At 44.3% G+C, this 19,399-nt stretch overlaps 1 protein-coding gene across 3 annotated transcripts in view; it reads left to right on the forward strand.

Annotated features, from left to right (window-relative positions):
• Positions 1-19,399, forward strand: part of PLCG1 (phospholipase C gamma 1) — a 168,049-nt gene that overhangs the window by 90,097 nt on the left and 58,553 nt on the right. For all 3 annotated transcript variants that reach the window (XM_029611383.1, XM_029611381.1, XM_029611382.1), the window contains exons 5-11: positions 2,783-2,867; positions 3,719-3,802; positions 6,430-6,452; positions 7,540-7,612; positions 8,231-8,332; positions 9,010-9,128; positions 16,601-16,686. In XM_029611383.1, the coding sequence (XP_029467243.1) occupies positions 2,783-2,867; positions 3,719-3,802; positions 6,430-6,452; positions 7,540-7,612; positions 8,231-8,332; positions 9,010-9,128; positions 16,601-16,686 (572 nt within the window). The remainder of the gene's footprint in view (positions 1-2,782; positions 2,868-3,718; positions 3,803-6,429; positions 6,453-7,539; positions 7,613-8,230; positions 8,333-9,009; positions 9,129-16,600; positions 16,687-19,399) is intronic.

Consider the following 19,399-nt stretch of genomic DNA (forward strand, 5'->3'; position numbering starts at 1 on the left):
ATTCTCCTCTCCCTGCACGGGCTTAATTAGAAGTTTATATATTGTGGGAAAGCAGTTTAATACCCCTCTTCCAATGCCACTCCCTATGTGGGAGTTCCTCTTCCCATCCCTCCACTCCCCAGCAGGTTCTTCCTCGCCCCTCCTTATCCGGCTGCCCCTCCTCTGTGGATTTGGTTCACCCACCCCCTTCACTGATTCCCATCCCTCACCAGCATGTTAGCGTCCCTTCATTGGCAGGCTCGGCTCCTCTTTTAATTTTGATTCTCCCTCCTCCCCAGGGACTTTCTCTTTCTGGAGCTGCTCCTGCCCTCGCAGATTCCAGGCTGGAGCCACCAAGGCCTAGTCATTCCTGCTCTAATCCCAGCACTTTAAAAATGGTGCCGTCTGCCTGACGTACAGTGCCAAAGTAATGCCACTTCCGTGCTTTCCTCCAGGGCTCAGCCAGCACCGTTTTGATGTGTGGCCATGTCGGTGGAAGGTGCTGAAGTGAATTAACTTCAGTGCTGTCCTCCAGGCAGACGGCACCATTTTTAATGCTCCGGGACCAGAGCAGGAGCAACTAGGCCTTATTCCTGCCATTTTAGAAGTCCGACCTGAGAAATGGGGTAAGTTGGTGCTGGGATTTGAGCCCGGAGGGAGCGGGGTCTAGCACGGGACCTAAGTCTCAGTACTGGCCCAGGCAATATATATATATATATATATATATATATATATATATATATATATATATATAAATATATATATATAAATATAAAATTGGGCCTCCAGTGGCTCTGACTGGGCCTTCCCAGCCAAAAATTGCCTGGGCCAGTACTGAGACTTAGGTCCCGTGCTAGACCTAAGTCTCAGTATATATGGTGTGTATATATATATATATATATATATATATATATATATATATATATATGGTATATATATATGATATATATATATATAATTTTTTTTTCTTTTATGTATGCCATGAATAGAAAAATACCAAAACATTTTGAATATTTTCGTCGGAGGTTATTTTTGGTTCATTCCATTCAGAATGAACCAAAAATGGCCTCATTTGTTGCATTTTTAGCATTGGTTAGAAATGAATGCACAGTCCTAGTTAGGAGTCACTTTGGCGTCCTTGTGGTCAGTACCTTTGAAATCTTCAGCTCTGTGTGCAGCAGTGATCCAAAAGGCAACTAGAAGGTTAGGAACTATTCAGAAAGGCATAGAGAACACAACTGAGAATATCATAATACCTTTATATTGATCCACCTTGAGTATTGTGTGCAATTCTAATCGCCTCGTGTCAAAAAAGGCAAAACAATATAGAAAAGGGCGACAAAGGGGATAGAAAAGCTCCCTTATGGAAGAAGGTGAAACAGACTAGGGCTATTTAGCCTGGAAAAGAGATGAGTGAGAGGGGATATGATTGAGATTTATAAAATCATGACTGGGATGGACAGTTAAATACTGAATGGTTATTTAACCTTCCAAATAACATTAGGACTAGGGGACACTCCATGAAACTAGAAACCTACAGATTATAGGAAGCATTTTTTCACTCAGTGTACAATCAAGCTATGGAATCTGTGGCCAGATGATGTGGTCAAGGCAATTAACACAGTGGGGTTCAAAAGAGGATTGGATAAGTTCCTGAAGGAAAAGTCCATAAACAGTTGTTAGCCAGGTGGACTTGGGAAAGCCAGCGCTTATCCCTGGGAGGGAGAATCAAGAAATAGGTCAAGTATTGAGGATATGCTTGTGATCTGGATTGGCCACTGTTGGAGATAGGATACTCAATGGGCTCAATGGACCTTGGCCTGACCCGGCATGGGTCCATTTGCTTTTCATAGGAAGTATTGGGAGCTGTGTGACTATCACAGTGCTCAGGCCTGGACTTGTGTTGATCTCCTGCAGGTGTTGAGATCTGAAGGCAGCCAGGGACAAACAAGATACTTCTGGGTTTGGGTGACTAAGACGTTCATGGCTTGTCTGTGGGAGGAATGACTAGCACAAATGGTGACTCCTCCGCACTCCAAAATTTTTTTTTCCTGACCATGATGAGTATTTTCTCTTTTTTTTTTTTTTTTTTTGTCAAATTTTGCTTTAATACTCTATTTGGGGGTTTTCCACTGTTTGCCTTCTGGAGGCTGAAAAGATTTTGAGTGAATTTAAGTTCTTGATGATAACAGGGTATGAGCATTGCTGCTGCAGCAGCTGAAATACTATGCTGTGGACATTTTACCAATGTGACAACAGCTGTACACAACCCACTGGTCCTGCTGGAACAACCAGAATATCATGATGTGCGTGCTGCGCTGATAGGGGAACATCTGGAATACCAGAGGGTGTAGTCTCTACTGAAAAACCATAACAGATGTACCCTCCTCCATTACCGGGTGATTTCACCCATTCCATGTATGTAGATCTTATTTGGCAAATTAGCGCACGATGAGTAAACACTGAACGATGATTGCCTCTACTGTGACTTCACCTGTCCTGAGAGCACTCTTAATACAGAGTGTACTGCACTGCTGGGCCCTGCTCACCCAGAATGCCAGGCGATGCATCGTGAACTCTGTCTTGTCTGCTTGTAGGAGCGGTGCTTGGCTCTCTCCCTCCGTCCCTGAGATGTGAGAGCTACCTTAGCGGCACACTCCAGCCCTGCCCGCCGGGGGGGGGGGGGGGGGGGGGCGTTAATGGGGCTCCAGGTCTGCTGCTTCTCTGCTGTGAGTTGCATGGAGGGCGACTGCTCAGCTTGCACCTGATAAATCTGTTCTCCCTTTTTTTTGTTTTGCTGTAGGATTTCAGCAAAGGATTTGAAGAGCATGTTATCTCAGGTCAACTACCGAGTGCCGAACATGCGGTTCCTGCGGGAGAGACTGACAGTATGTGCAATACCCGCTCGGATCTTCCTTTTACGCTTTTCTTTTCCCTTCCTTCCTTTTGCTGCCTTTTCTCCTCTTTCTTTTCTTCTTTCTCTTAGTTCTTATCTTTTTTCTTTCCTCATTTTCCTTCAGTATTGTCATTTTTCTCTTGATTCTCCCCTTTTTCTTTCCATTCTGTTATTTTCTAGTCTTTTCCTTTCTATTTAAATTTTTTATTTTCTCTTCTCCTTCCCTTTTTGCTTTTCCTTACTCTCTCATCATTCAGTATCTTTTTGTTTTCTTTGCTGTCTCTTAGTTTTATCTCTGTCTCCATGGCACAGTCCAATGCTGTGCAAAGGCAGCTGCTCTGCTCCTTCCCCTCCCTTCTCTTTATGATAGAGATGGCTCTCTTTCTTCCTCCTTTCCCTCCCCACCCCTCCCTTGCTAGTAGAGACAGTTGTTCTCTGCCTCCCCTCTCTCCTCCTCTCTCCACAGCAGAGATGCCTGCTTTGCACCCTCTCCTCCCTTTCTCGGGGGTGGGGACAATTGCTCACTTTCCTCCCATCCTCTCTTTCTTGGCAGAGATGGTTACTCCAATCCCTTCTCTCTCCATCCCTCTCAGCGGCAGAGATGGCGTCTCCATACCCCTTCTTTCTCGGTGGCGGAGACGATTGCCCCTCTTCCTCCCCTTCCCTCTCTCATCAATGGATATGACTGCTCCTCTCCCTTCCCTCCCTTCTCTTGGAGGCAGACATGGCTGGTTCTCTCTCCCCCCCTCCCCATTCTTTTTAGCAGTGACAGCTGCTCCTCTCTGTCTTCTTGTATGCTCTTAAGGTATCGATGACATAATAAAAGGCTTCTCTTTGCTTCAGGATGTTGAACAAAGAAACGGAGATATCACCTATGGCCGGTTTGCTCAGCTTTACCGAAGCTTGATGTACAGTGCCCAGAAGAGTGTAAGCCCTCTCCTCCTCCACTCTTTTTTTTTTTTTCCCCGGCTGAGCTTAAAATTCACACAGATCCCATGTGTTCCAGCTTCTTCACAAATCCTGGCACTTTCAGTCTTCCCTTGCAGTGTTGCTGCTGTGTTTGGTATCTGATCCGTCTGTAGGCTGGCTGTCTCCTGACACCAGACAAACAATTTTAGCTTTAGACAACCGGGCAGGTTTCAGGATAGCATGAGCTGCAAACAGCAGAGGAGGAGGTGTTAAATATATTTGGGGTGGGCGGCGAGAGATGTGAAAGGAGATACAAATTAGGAAATGATTGTTAGAAAAATAAATTGCGTTTGGGTACATACACACACACGTTCTGCATTTTTGTAGGTGATCCAAAAACAGTTGGATTAGCACAAATATGAAACTCTTGAGCAGTTTGTCTCCACATCCTTGGCATTAAAAGCTTTGTGTTGCTGTTCACAAGATTCACACTTGTGCTAACACAGCCATTTTTTTCCCATCTGCTTCCATGTGCATGTAATAGCTGCTGTGTCCTTTTCTGTGCAGTTTTTAAGGAAAATTCTCTACAGGATCACATTTTCTTTGGTTACGAGAACTCCTGAAAGGGCCACCAGCCAATTCGAGGCTTCCCATTGCCTCCTGTACCAGGCTGCAGCTGCCAGAGGGTGTCACTAATGAGGACCTTCTAGGGTGGAAGTGACAAGACAGCTGTTTGCTGAAACATCTGTACTGGATGTTGTTCAAGTATCTTAACTAAGCCTTGATCTGGACTTGGGTTTCTTACTGCCAGATAAATGTGTGTGTACATTTGTGTTTATCTGTTTGTCTGTGCATGCATGTGTGTACAGTGCAGAGCATACAAGAAGCCACTTTATCTTAAAGGAATATCTTGATTTCGGTGCTGTTTCAGAGGACCCTGGATCAGCTGAGTTTGTTACTTTTGGTTTCTTTCTGTAGACATACACTCAGCAAACTTCACAATGTTAATGGGTTGGGGTGGGACAAAAAAATCCAAATATACCTCTCTCTCTAAAAGAGTGAGATCCAGATATATCAGAAATCCAGGGAGGCGAATTTGCAAAGCCATTTATGCGCATACATCGGCCAGCTGCAAACTACCCTCCTTCAATATGGCTATAAAAGTGCATGCAAAGTCCCACAACTTGCGCACTTTTAGCCACATCAAGAGGAGGGAGAGAGGAAAATAACACAACACAGATCGCACTTTCAACTCTGTGAGTGTTATTTGCCCTGAGAAAAGTATCTGGCAGAACGGCTGGTGCGAATGTCCCAGGTCCCTATGTACCTGCGGCAAGTTTCATCATGAATGAGCACTTGGACGTTCGCTTTGAAAATTGGGGAAAAAGTGTGACATGAAGACATGAAAGGTCTTCAGTTGCCTAAGAATATGGTTAGAAGTCTGAAATGCATTTGTTAGGAAAAGTTAAACAAGGGCAAAGCAGATTCCGTGTGTCCAAGTGTCCTCATGATTTTGGAAACTCAAAAAAAAAAACCCCCAAAAAAACCCGAATGAGAATAGGAGACAAACAGCACTATTTATAAAATTCTAGTTAACGTCCTTGGTGCTGTACAGATTCACATGAGACAGTCCCTGCTCCAGGGAGCTTGTAATCCAGTCAAAACAAACATGCAAGACAAACAAGAGTCAATGCAGAGTGTAACTATTGTAGAAAAGTAGCTAGGAGTTAAAAGCAGCCTCAAATAAAGGTGAGCATTTAGACTGGATGTGAATGTGGCCAGAGGGCAAGAAAAATGCACCAACTCAGGGAGTCTGGTCCAGGTGTATGATACAGCAAGGCAGAAGGCACAGAGATGAGAGCTGGGGATGGAGGAGAAGGGCACAGATAAGAGTGACTTGAGGGAAGTGAGGAGCTGCAGAGTGAATGCATTTGTAGGCGAGTAAGAGAAGTTTGAGCTGCATGCAGATGTGGATGGGGACCCAGTACAGTACCAATCCTAATAATTCTGGCATTTGGAAAGGAAAATTGGATTCTTCTTGCTTTCTGTTTTTAGCAGTGGCATACGTTGCATATTCAAAAGCATTTTGGGTTCACCAAACCTTCACAGTCCTTGATAAGAGTTTAATGTTATCAGGCACAACCTCTCTAGTTCTGCGCATCAGCCTGCTTGAGCGGATGGTTTGAATTCAGCAGCAGGTACTGAAAGTGCTCCGCTCTCTTGCCGAGCTGTGAGACTATCCCAGGGTGGCCACGGAATAAAGAGAATGCAGAACCAGGAGCCTGCTGCATGCTATAAGTCTGCGTCAAACTTATTCATCAACAGAGCCCTGTGTTGTTCAGTGGGAAGGCGGTCGGGTGGGCGGAGGTAAGGAGGGAAAAGCGGAGCAAACCTTTAGCTTGTCCCTCCTGAGTCCTGCAGTTTTGCTCACTTTTAAAGTTGTATGAAGAAAGCCCAGTGTACCGGAAACAGAGGTGCACACTGCTGACTCTCAGCTGTTCTAGACGTGCAACTTTCCGGCCTGTGTGACAGTAGTGAGCGTTTATAATGCCGCTGTGTGCTGGACCTGGGCAGAGGAGCACCCTGAGTGTTTCTGGAGAGACTCACAGAAACAGTTAAACACTTGCTTTTCTCTTCTCTTGCAGGTGAATGTTCCGTTTCTTGAAAGGTAAAAGCATCCGTGTTTTGTGTCCAGCAGGGACTGAGGCAAATGGGCTTTCTGTCTCTACATTCTCTTGCAGTATCTGACCATGGACTAACTTTGGCAGGTCACCCCAACTTTAGGCTGGTAGTGACCAAAAGTCCATCCCATCTGAGAGACATTAGAGGGCCGATGTGAAGCGAGTTGGTAGTCACCTCTCAGCGGAGAGGCATCTACTTTAGTTAGAAATAATCACATCACAATCTGACACACATTGGCACTAGCGGTGACAGCACGGGCATGAGAATGATTTACTCTCTCACCCCTAAAAGGTGGTCCCTCTATCTTTTAGGGAGTTAGTGGGTAAGTCGAGGCACGGTAGTATGGCAGGGAAGCTTTGCACCAGATCTGTGATGGGGGCAGTATATGATGTGTATGTGGAGATTGCATTATCATTGCCCATGCAGTCGAGCAGTGTATGTGAGGGAAGCTTGCACTGTTGTTGCCTGTGCGCTGTACCTGTTGTGTAGTGAGGGCAGTGTATGCACATGTATGAGGGAAGCTTGCACTGCTGTTGCCTGTGTGCTGTACCTGTTGTGTAGTGAGGCAGTGTATGCACATGTATGAGGGGAAACTTGCACTGCTGTTGCCTGTGCGCGCTGTACCTGTTGTGTAATGAGGGCAGTGTATGCATGTGTATGAGGGGAAACTTGCACTGCTGACGTCTGTACCTGTTCCGTGGTGGGGCAGTGCATGTGTGTGTATATGGGTAAGGGTAGCTTGCACTGTCGCTGCCTGTGCTATACCAGCTCTGGGACTATATGAAGGACATCACTTTCCAGTCTTGCCAATCTGGCTCATTTCCTGAGCACTAAGGTCACTGAGATTCTCGGTTTTCCTGCATCTCTTAAGGGGTGCAGGGTATAAGCTGTTAGCCACAGTCACATCTGGAGATCTTATTCAAACCCAGGTGAAGTTGCAAGTCAGGCAAATGTGTTGGTATTCTGATCGGGAAACGTTGGTACTTTTGGGGAGGAGGTGGACGAAGAACATCACAGGCAAAGGGGGGATGGCTGGTGATTTTTTTTTTCCCTTTGTTTTTTTTTCTCCTTAGGGGAGGGGAGAGACCGGACTTATGTAAAGTGTCACTGCTGGAGTTCCAGGCGTTTCTGTTAGAAAATCAGGAGGTGAGTTACAGTAAATAACATCCCTGGAGCCGGGGCCATGCAAGTGACCAGAAAGCTCCTGACCCTTGTGAATTAGAAATACCACTCGCTCTCCCACTGACTCCTTCTCCGCAGCCTTGGGAATCTCACTTTACCTCCGCGGTGTCTTGCTTTCCTCAGATGTGCTCTGATAACTATAAGAGCGTCTTCCTTTCCAACCTTACCCTGTCAGAAACTCTAAATACAGATCAGGCTGCACTCGGTAAATGGGAGATGTGCTGAAGCTGGTTGAATTATTATATAAAGGGTGACAAAGCACTAAACCCAATTGTTTGTTTGTTTGTTTGTTTGTTTATTTTTAAGTTGGCGAAATCCCTGGATGCTGGGATTTGTGCCATTCCTGCCTTCACCCCAGCATTGTGCCCCTCCCCACTCCGCTTCCCCTCAAGTGGAGTCGTAACATCTTATCAACTTGATTTGATGATTTTAGATGCTTAATACTGTTGTTGTATAATTTTAGGAGATGTTTTTGTATACTAAACCTCCTGCCATTTTAGGAAAGGTGGGCTACGAATAAAGATTTGATTTGCTAATTGCCGTCGTCGGTGTCCTCACGATGTCTCTGTTCTGTCTGCACAGGAGCTCTGGGCTACCAATCTCGAGCACGTTCAGGATTTCATGTTCGGCTTCCTACGGGACCCCCTGCGAGAGATAGAAGAGCCCTATTTCTTCCTGGACGAGGTGGGGCTCTAGGCAGAGGAGGCGGGCAGAGCACGGGAACTGCCACATTTTAGGCTGGACAGGGTGTTTATTTCTAGAAAGGAGGGTGGGGTGGGGGCAGAAGCAACGTACTTCCAAAAATCATTCTCGTTTCTCTTGAAGAGGGACCACAGCCCTTTATTTAATGTTAAACACATTGCAGGAAGTGAGCACTGCCATCGGATCACTGGATTTTGGAAATGATGCATTTTTATAAAAGCCTTTTTAAAAATGTATTTTGTAACTTACCTGGACAACTCGTGACTTAATATGGACCCGATAGTGTTTAAAGCTTTATAAATCTCTTCCTACTCGCCCACTCCTGTCGTTCTGCTGCGCTGCTCCATATCAGAATCCCACACAGGTACTAGACTGATGCATGCAAAGCAGGGAGAGCTGAAGAGTGGGCTTGGAGAAGGAGATATTTAAAAACACGGGACGCAGCCATAAGAAAATCTAAAAAGTGCTGCACACATGAGAAGTAAAATATATCTGGATCAAAAAGAAAGGTGACCTAGGAATAACACCCAAAGGACAACGCAGTGGAGTCAGGAAGTAGGCAGGATAGCACTGTTGCTTTAAGTGGGTTTCTCTGGAACACTGTTTGGCCTTTTTTTAGAGAAAATTTGAAGTTGTTTGCGCTCTCTCTTTCTCTGCAGTTTCTCACCTTCCTGTTTTCTAAGGAGAACACCATTTGGGACTGCCAGCTGGATGAGGTTTTCCCGGAGAGCATGAACAACCCCCTCTCTCATTACTGGATCTCTTCATCACACAACACGTGAGCTTATTTTTACTTATTTATAAAATCTTGTTTCCCGCTAATTTCCAATAAATATTGATCACAGCAGGTTACATAAGTGAGGGCCCCTGTGCTTCTCCCACTGTCACGCTGGACTTCAGTGCTGTCGCTCTTATTGTGCTGTTGCCTCATGGTTGGGCCTTGCATCCCTACCCTGCACGTGACCAGGTTTCACCTGTGTTGTGTTAGTATCTCCAGCCTCTGCCATTTGGGGTTTCCCTGGGACGTAATAAGAATGGTGTTCTTTCTAATTCTGTGAGGTGCTACAAGGTCTTGCTGGATAAATCCCAAATTATTCTCATTATACGTTTTATCACTGGGAACCGAAGGCCAGAATCAGCTAGCAAGCTGTCCTAGAGAGCTGCATGGTTCATGTCTGAATCTGCAGCCGGACTGCTTGAGAGTCCGCCCTAGCTATGGTGTGCCTCCCAGTTATGCCAGAGTGCCACCTCCCTAACCAAAAGCAGCACAGACACCAGTAAGGACTGAGTTCCAGGCTTGAGTGGGGGAATGCTTGCATCTTACTGCTCATAGAAGTAGGATGTAGTGCTCTTATCAGGATAGAAATACCTCGTGCAGCTCTGTTCACAGAGGGCCAAGCCGTACTTTATTGGCTCTGTGTACGAAGCATCTTTCCCATAGATGCAGGGAGGGTAATTTTCAGAAGCTGTTGAGAGTAAATGTCCGTTTACAGCCCATAAATTGGCTGCCTGGGATTTGCCCACCCTCTCCATGGGTGCAGGCATGCCCGTTGTTCTACCTACCTCGAGTGGAGGCATTCTTGGGGGTGACATTAGGGTGGAGGATGCCACAATGCACTTAGTTGAAGTATATCCACAACAATAGAAGCTGCAGATGTTTGTGGCTATGGTTTTTTCCCTGGGCAGTTTTCACAAAGGAAAATCTGTGTATATTCACTCTTTGAAAATTGGTGCAGAGTTGATGGGTAAAAGTCCCCACCTTGGTTTAAAAATTCTTCGGTCCATCAGGCCCCTGTATTTCCAGCCAATATGTTTAGTTTTAGTTTGGTGGTTATTAGTTTATTAAAACCTGACTTATTGCCTTCCTTTGTATAACAATTATGATTTCCAATAAAACCAAAGGGGGTAGATATTCAAAGCCATTTAGATGGATTACTCACAAGTTAAACTATAGCCAGATGTGTGTGTGTGTGTGGAGATAGATAGATAGATATGTGTGTGTGTGTGTATACTGTATATATATGTGTAGAGAGGTTGGTGTAGAGGTGAGTAGTTGTTTTGTATGGAATGGATAAGAGAGGCCATGTGGTCTTTTCTGCTGTCAATTTCTCTGTTTCGATTCAGCGAGCTGGTGAGTAGCACATTTATCTGGCTAAAGTTATGCATGTAACTTTTCACAGATATTCTGCAGAACTTACCTTATAAGCTTAGCATTGAATATGCATGCATGGCTTTATCCAGATAAAGTTAGGACTGATTTCTCTTGACCAGACCTTTTTGCATAACTTTAGCCAGAGAGCACTCAGCATTTGCACTTACCGGCTAAACTTTAGCACTGCCCCCGGAACGCTTCCTCTGACGCCCCTTTTTATCTGGATACATTTTATGTGCATAAAATTTATTATGCAGTCGGTGGGGGGTGGGGAATATGTGACCATCAAAAGTTACCTGCGCAAAGCCTTTCAATATTGACCTCATTTATACAGTAATAAGTCTATTAGGGCACAAAGTAGACTAAATGGAGCTTAGAAACAGGCAGGATCTTGGTAGTAGCACTGCTTAGAGCTGAAGTTTTATGCTGCATAATGTCACATAAGTCACCTGGTTGATGACATCATAGGAGTGTTTTGCTGCACTTAGACAAGTAAAGATGTCATCTCTAGATAGCTCCTTCTTTTCCCAGGATGGAGATGGTATATCAAGATTGAACAGTTTAATTATTATCATCATCAAAGTTAAACTTTGAGGTTCCCATCCTAATTTTTCTTTGGAGGTTGGAAGGAGCGAGCGGACAGAAATATATTTAAAGGAGAACACTGCAGCATTTTGCTCCAGTGGTTTGGCTGGTAGGGAGGTTGCAGCACCAGGACGCCAGATGTGGAAGGTTCCCTTTATTTTCTGTATTAGCTGCTGAACCGAAGCTAGTGGCACAGCCTACATGAAGCCGCTGCTCTGCAGAATTGTTTAGTCAATCAGTGTTGGCCTGGAGAATAGCTGTCAATTGGAAAGGGACCCAGAATGGCAGAGGTTGCAGAGTTGAACCAAAGCATGCTCTCTGCCCTTCCAGGTCCTTATCTAACAGAAGCTATCCCTACCAAATAAACTTTCCTTTTCTCATGGCATTGTTTCGGAGAGCAGGCTGGTGTATCCTCACATCTGTGTATGCTAGGGAGTTAGTAAATCAGTCAGTCAGAATGCAAGGCTGGGCCTCCCATGTTCCAGGCTGTCTGTGGGAATACTGCTGGGAATCTCGCTCCCACTTTGGGCAAGACCCTTGAGATGAGATTTGCAACAAGCAGTGAAGTCTGAGTGACCAATCAGAATGCAGGATCTGCCAACCCATGATGCTCTGCAGCACGTTTAATCCGCCTCTAGTCCTAATCTGTTATCCAGGCCTCCCAGAATCCATCAGTCCCACAGACAAATCATGATAGGACCTCTGCGTGGTGATCTTGGATTCCCCTGAAAACGAGATACAGTATGTTATCTCAATGAGGTTTTTCTTTAGGTACAAATACAACAAGTAAAAAAAAATATATTTTACAGAAGTCCAGTTAACATATAAACAGTACTGCTGATCACTGATTTACTGATTCTGAGAAAATTTTTAAATAGAAATGAAAGTTCAAATAAAGACATTGTCTTTATCCCCACTCTCAGTTAACTTTCTTGGGATAATACAGGATCCTTTGCTGGCTGCAGGCTGGAGGGAAGAGTAAGAGCCTGATATTGAAAGTGCGCTGAGTGCCTCAATGTATAGGTCCTAAGTTAGGCACTAAAGTTAGGATCCTATATTCAGCTAATCTCTCTGTTAAACACTCTGTTAAACATTGAAACTTTGTAAACCGTTGTGATGGCGAAACTGAACGACAGTATATAAAACTCGATCGATAAATAAATTGTCTACGGTGCCTTCATTTTGACATGAATGTAGGCACCTAAAGTTAGACCAGCTATGGCCTTGCCTAAGGTAGAAGTGCAGTGTGGGAAACCAGCACTGAGCTTTAATGTCATTCCTGCAGATCTTGTCCCACCTGTGCCCCCACCTATTTTTAAGGCATCTAAATTTGTAAATTTAGTCCTTGTAAATTTAGGGATCTAAATTTGGATGCCATTTGGGGAGGAGTTTTTATTAAATCAAAGCTCAACGCTTAGATCTTTTGAAAATGGACTTGTAAGCCCCCTCAGCACTGCTCTCATGCCTGCAGGGGTCGCTGTGGCTGCAGCTGTCATCCTCTCCTCTCAGTGCATAGCCCTGCCATTGACCTGAGCCCTCCTGGATAGGACTCTGGTGCCACAGCGCCATGGAGTCAGCCAAGAATTTAAAGTTCCTAAGAATTGTGAAACACAGACAGGATCTGGGGGCTGCGGGCCTTCTGTTCTCACAAGAGCCATCAAGGATTCAGTCCCCGAACACAAGTGTCTGGGACAGGTGCAGTAACCTATGAAGTTATCACCTCACTGGGAGAAGCTGTCTGCAGGGCCGGGGAATGATTAAAAGGCAACACAGGCTGCCGAAGGAAGATGGCTTAAAGTTGCTTTTCCTCTGATGCACAGGAAGCTGGTTCAGTTAGTACAGGTTTTGCCAATGAAAAAGCAGACGATCAAATGTAATAAATAAACTTGTGACCAGTAAAACCAATTTTCAAGGCTTTCAGCTGCATAATTTAAAGTAGGTACAGCATAGCTACAAAATACACATGGCAGTGAAAATCATCTTTCAGCAAGACATTGGGGAGCTTTGATTTCCACAGGCTAATTTGCATATTGAGGATACCCTGCAGTAGCACTAGGTTAGCACTGTGTTTGTGCGCGCAGAAGAAATTTATGTACATATTGCATCCAAAAGCTGTTAGAATACATGTGAAAAATGGAGTACCCTGGGGATCTGTACCAGGACCTGTGCTCCTATGTTCAGTAGTCTGGAAAAGAGTGCAGTGAGTGAGGTGAACAAATTTGCAGATAACGCCAAAAAATTATTCAAAGTTGTTAAAACTGTAGCTGATCGTGAGGAACTGCAGAAGGACCTTGCAAGACTTGGGGACTGGGCATCTAATGGGCAAATGAAATTTAAGGTGGAAAAGTGCAAAGTGATGCGCATAGGGAAAAGTAATCCCAGTTGCAGGTACACAGCGCTGGATTCTGAATTGGGAATCACCGCCCATGAAAAGTATCTTGCAGTCATTTTGGAGAATATATTGAAATCCTCAGCTCAGTGTGTGGCTTCGGTCAAAAAAGCAAATAGAGTGTTAGGAATTATTTGGAGAGGAATGGAAAATAAAATGGGAGAAATTATTGATAGGCAGGTTAAAAGTATTATAAATAAATAATGTTCTGTATTGATCTGTACTATGACCTATCCTCAAGTAATATGAGCAGTTCTTGTCATTCCGTCTTAAAAAAAACAACATGGCCTTTGGATATACATTCTAAATATCAGACTCAGGATGAAAGAATTTTGATCATGGTAATAGACTGAATTTGGTGGAAGCTTCAATTAATCAAGTCAAAGGTGTTCTACCAATATTATTAAAGATCAGTTAACTATGTCTAAGAGAGTGGAGAACTCTTAGATCCCTAAATCTGTCTATTGATTTTTCCGCTAATTAAATGTTCCCCCATCGGATTTTTTCAAAACCTATATGAAAGAAGTTTTACGGATACCTGAATCTGGGTTTCCTCCGACTGACAAGATTTTCTGTTTCCCCATTCCTGGGAAGATGGAGGTGTAGTTGAAATATCTACAGGTAGTCTGGTTGTTTCTGGACTTTTAGAGGCTTCAGAGGAGGATGGATCTATAAGAGCAACTTTGCTTGTCTCCTTTATCCTATCTTAGGAACTCAATAGCATTCTTAGGCTGTATTTCTATAACCAACAGGGTTTGAATAAAGGAAAACCTTTGGATATTTCCTGATGTTTATCATTTCACACAGGAACGTAGGAATACATTTTTAGCTATGCAGCCTGAGGCTTTGCCGTTAGGGGCTATATGTGTTTTAAGATATCCATGCAAAAGTGCCTTTTGATTTTGAATGATGTGAAATATGTTTTTCTGGATCCTTTGCACCTTCGTTCTTTTTTTAGATTCTAATAGGGTAATTTTAAAAGGAATGCGCGTGCGCCCATAAACATAAACACACATATCGGCGCACAAGTGGAGAGATGCTGAAATTTTAAACTGCGCTCACAAGTACGCATGTATCATTTTAAGTACCGCTCCCCAGTGTAGGGCTTTAGCGGCTTTTACACACACATACAAGCAGATTTTAAAACATGCTTGTGTGAAGGGGAAAAAAAACAATTTTTCCAAGTAGTCCACCAGAGTGCCCCAGTTCATATCGAAGACTTCAGGACCCCTCTGGTTCTTTATTCTACAAGCCCCCCATTTCACCCCGAATCCTTATGCCATGCTAAATGCCCTAAAACTGGAGATCCCCAGACTTGCTCTTCATCATGACCAGAAGTAAAGTTTTATGTGGATAACAAGCCAAAGCACTTGAAATGTGGACTTAAGCTCCGCCCCAGAACACCCATGCCCCACCCCTTGCACACACACACGGGTATATATGTGAGTGCTTTGTGGCTTCTCAAAATGCGCGTGGTTCGCCTGTGTATATGTGGCCGTTTTTTGTGCTTTTAAAATCGCCCCAGAAGTGTGATCTTCAAGTATAGTTCAGTGCCTGTGTTGTTGATATTGTATATGTAATTTGACAAGGTTTTCTAACGCAGAACTGCGTGCCCTTTTATTTTGCTTGTTTGCTTTGTTCTTTTTGGTATGGCCTTTAATTCCCAATGGACTATTTCTGGGTCCTTCTTTGTAGTGGTCTAATATGGATTATATGGTATATTTGTTTCTTTTCTTAAGAATCAATTTTTGTTACTATTTCCATGTATATTGTATATCCTGTTTTCTTTCCTAGTCAGATATGGTATGTATTTGGATTTATTTACTAAAGATATAGTTAAAACGAAAAAGGCATGGCGGAGCTAGAAAAAGTACAGGGACGTGCCACAAAATTGAAGAAATGGATGGAATGGCTTCTGTACAAAGAGAGGCTAACCAGGTTAGGGCTCTTCAGCATGGAACAGAGATGACCGAAAGGGGTTGTGATAGAGTTTATAAAATCATGAGTTGGGTGGAATTGGTAAATAAAGGTTATTTAACCCTCAGATAATACTAAAACTAGGGGACACTCCATGAAATTAACAACTAGCAGATTCAAAACACATCATGGGGAGGCCGATATTTAGTGCTTACTTAGCTAAAGTAGGGACTTTTTCCATTAAGTGGCAGCCACTGAATATCCGGCTATGTTCAGCGGCTGTCACTTAGCTGGATAAGTGTTTGTTTGGTTACATAGATAACCGAATATCTTGGGGAGGGGCAGGCAGTGGGTGGATCGGGGTGGGGGCTACTTATCTGGTTAAGTTAACCAGATAAGTTAGACCTGTATAGAACAAATCTAACTTACCTGGATATATCTTATCTGGCTAAATGGCGACTTTTTATGGGGTTATTCAACAGCATAGCCATCCTGCTGAATATCCCATATAGGTTAGCCAGGCAACTAACATAGTGGGGGTTCAAAAGAGGGTTGGACAAGTTTCTGGAGGAAAAGTCCATAAAACATTGGTCAAGTAGAATAGAGAAAGTCATTGCTATCCCTGGGAATAGGTAACACGAAGTAGATCTGCTTTTTGGGATCTACTGAGTAATTGTGACCTGGACTGGCTACCCTCTGAGATAGGATACTGGGCTTGATGGACCTTTATCTGATCCAGCATGGCATAGCTTATGTTCTCATATTCTCAAGTGTTAATAAAGGTGTCCACATGAGCAATGCCAGGGAATGGACACTAGTCTAGTCTACTGAAAGAATGCTTGCTACATTCCTAGCACTGAAAGAGATGATCCACCAGTTTAGTTCGGTCAAAGATATATCCATTTCATTCCACTCCTCTCTCCTAACATCTTTTAAAGTTCTTAGCATTGGTAATACAGTAGCTTGCAATAAGACATTCCTTGCTTTCCATTTGGGAAAAGTATCTTTGACCATTTCCTTCTCTGGAAGTTCTTCCAGCTATTTTCCTCCCAGGTCCCCCATCTGATCGTGATTCTAACGAGGAATTGCCATGTTGGCCAAACTGCTCTCACTGCAACTGCTGCACACTCAGAGCTCTCCTGTCCTGTACCTGGGCTTCCTTTCTGATGGAGCTGAACATGTTTGTTTTTTCCTTTCTTCTCTGAAGGTATCTGACGGGGGACCAGTTCTCGAGCGAGTCCTCGCTGGAGGCGTACGCCCGCTGCCTGCGCATGGGGTGCCGCTGCATTGAACGTGAGTAATGAGGGGGTTAGGGTAACCGTCTTTCACCCTGGCAGACTGTGGCCGCACGAGGTGGGGAGGGAGTTTCCCCCTGTACGGATTCCAGTGCAGCGCAAACGATGCTGGAGTCTAGACTCTCTGGCGCGGGGGTTGGCTCCGGCCATCGGAATCAGCTTGTCGTCATCTTGTCTCTGGAGGTGTTCGTGGGTTTTGGTGACTTTTTTTTTTTTTTCTGGGAGTTCAGCTGCATGAGTTGTTCTCCTGAGATCTGGAAACAAACGCTGGAAAAAGCCCCAGGAACACCAGCAAACCACGGGGGCTTATAGGAATAGAAATGCCAGCAACAGTTTTTTTTACCATACCAGGCAGTGAAGAAGGGCCGGTAAAGGGAGAAAAAAAGAATGATATTTAACATTAAAAACAGAAGAAAATTAGATTGATCAATCCAGAAATAATTTTCAGCTCTTGTGCCGCCTACTTACATGTTAGTAATAGGGCCATGGTCTCAATGAAAGTCAAGAACCAGCTTTGTCTAGAGGAGTTTTAACTTTACCAACTTGCCCGAGGGAAAGTTAAAGTGTTTCTTTTTTTAGTTTCCAGTGTGTTTACTCAGAGTCGTGCGTATCAGAACTTGTTTAAGGGAAAGTTTACAGATGGCTGTGCCGTAAACAGTCTATTCTTGTCCGATTGTTGTTGTCCTGTAACAGCTCCCTTTGCTTTATTTCCTGTACTTTGTTTTCTTTAACAATGTCTCGGCTTCTTCTGTCTTTGTAAGGCCGTCAGCCTGCTCGCCCCTGGAACGTGCAGCAGGTCGACAGTGACAGCTGGATAGGACCCCACCGAGGCAGGAAGTCACATCGGTCAGAGAGCTGGACCTGGGACAAGCCAAGATACTTTTACAAGTGCTCAATACAGGCCCAAGCATTTCAAAGCTCATGTAAAGGGGCTCTTCACCCCTAGCCAACTCACAAGAGTGGAGAATCACTTTTTTAATACCGAGTTATTGCATCTGCTGGGGGGCAGCGGTTAGACAAAGGCCCAAACAGAGGAAAAAATTGCCCAAGCGATAAAAGGAGAAGATGAAACCCCGGGATAGACTTGGGAGTCTCCCCTTCGTACTTCTGGATGCGAGTAACAGGGAATGCGCTTTCCTATTGGGACCTGCCGGGGACCTGGACTGGCCACTTCCGGAGACACGATGGCTGGGCTCGATGGATATTGGTCCGTGTCTAGACATATAAAGGAGTCACAAAATAACAAAGGGGGAATAAGTAAATTAAAGGGAAAAAGTGGGATTTGCAAAGAGGAGGGCAAGAAGTCTTAAGTTCTTTTGCTCAGTGGTTATAGAAAAAGGGGAAGGCGACAGACCTCAGGCAGGCAGTGAAGAGGTACTTGAAATACTTACACAAACGAAAGTGGACAGAGCGATGGGATACCGCAAGACTTCAAGAATGTGCTGACCACACCCCATGCTGCTCTGTTCAGCTTTGTCCCTGAAGATGGGGGAGGACCCAGAGGGATTGGAGGAGAACAGATGTGGTCACACCACACACAAGCAAGGGCAATCACAGACCTGTTAGTACTGTGGAATCATTACTAAAGAGAAAGATGATGCTGAATCATGAAAAAAGTAGATTATAGGACACCGGACAGCATGGATTCACTAAGGGAAGATCTGTTGGACAAACCTGACTGAGTTTTCACATGAGGTGGGGCAGATAAAGGAAGCGCGAATAGTAACACTGCAGGCCAAGGGATAACTAGGTTGGTACCAGCAGAAATCAACTAGATTGGCGGTAGCTCAGTACTGTGTAGCAAGGCCATAACTTCACAAATTCAGATTATTGCAAAGCTTGTCAGCAGCCTCCAAGGGTGGAATAGGCTGTCAGGATGGGTCATGGAATTTTTAATTGGGTTGGATTGAGGAGGTTCTTGGGAGTAAAATATTATGTGATTTGTATGGTGTCGTGTTCTCTGTATTTTATCCATGGGTTGTTGTATTTAACTTGACTTTTGTAATCCATTCTGGGTGCTCTGCAATAGAATGAGCTAGAAATCTAATACATTAACTGAACTGATGGGATGCGAGATGGATGGGTCCAGGTGTTAGATTAAGTATAGGAACTTGTTTGCCCATTTACCCAGGAAGACACCAAAAACTTACTCGTATAAAGAGTGACATTCTATATGTAGTCAAGCTTCTAGGGCTGGCGGCTGGGATATATTCTTAGCAGTGTGGACCAGAATAACTGGATGGATTCTTTGGTCTTCATCTGCTGTCATCTACTCTTTACTGTATCTATAATCTGGGCTTCTGAATCTACCAGGGGGAACTTTCATTATCTCCTGGAGGGTTCTCTAGCAAACCCTCCCCTCCCCTAGGACACCCCTTGGAGTTGCACGTGCTTGCAGCAGCTTCCTTTATAGGCCTCTGCAAGTGGCCAGCCCCAAAATATTGAAGAAATGCCAGAAGGAAGGAGCCTGTGAGGTCTTGAAAGCTTGAATACAACCTTGACGGCCAAGTCTTGTGTTCATCCTTTAAAAGGTATCACAGCCCACACATCTTCTCCAGTACCAATAGAGCACTAAATTTAAAAAAAAATAATTTTAGCAGGATATGCTTATGGGGCACAATCGAGCATGGAAGGTGTGTAAATCAGGAAGAATAACATGCATCTCTAGGTGAGGGGCTGTGTGCAAGGAACATAAAAGATCCCTTCACCAT

This window comes from Rhinatrema bivittatum, chromosome 8 (assembly GCF_901001135.1).
Source record: "Rhinatrema bivittatum chromosome 8, aRhiBiv1.1, whole genome shotgun sequence".
NCBI classification, from domain to species: domain Eukaryota; kingdom Metazoa; phylum Chordata; class Amphibia; order Gymnophiona; family Rhinatrematidae; genus Rhinatrema; species Rhinatrema bivittatum.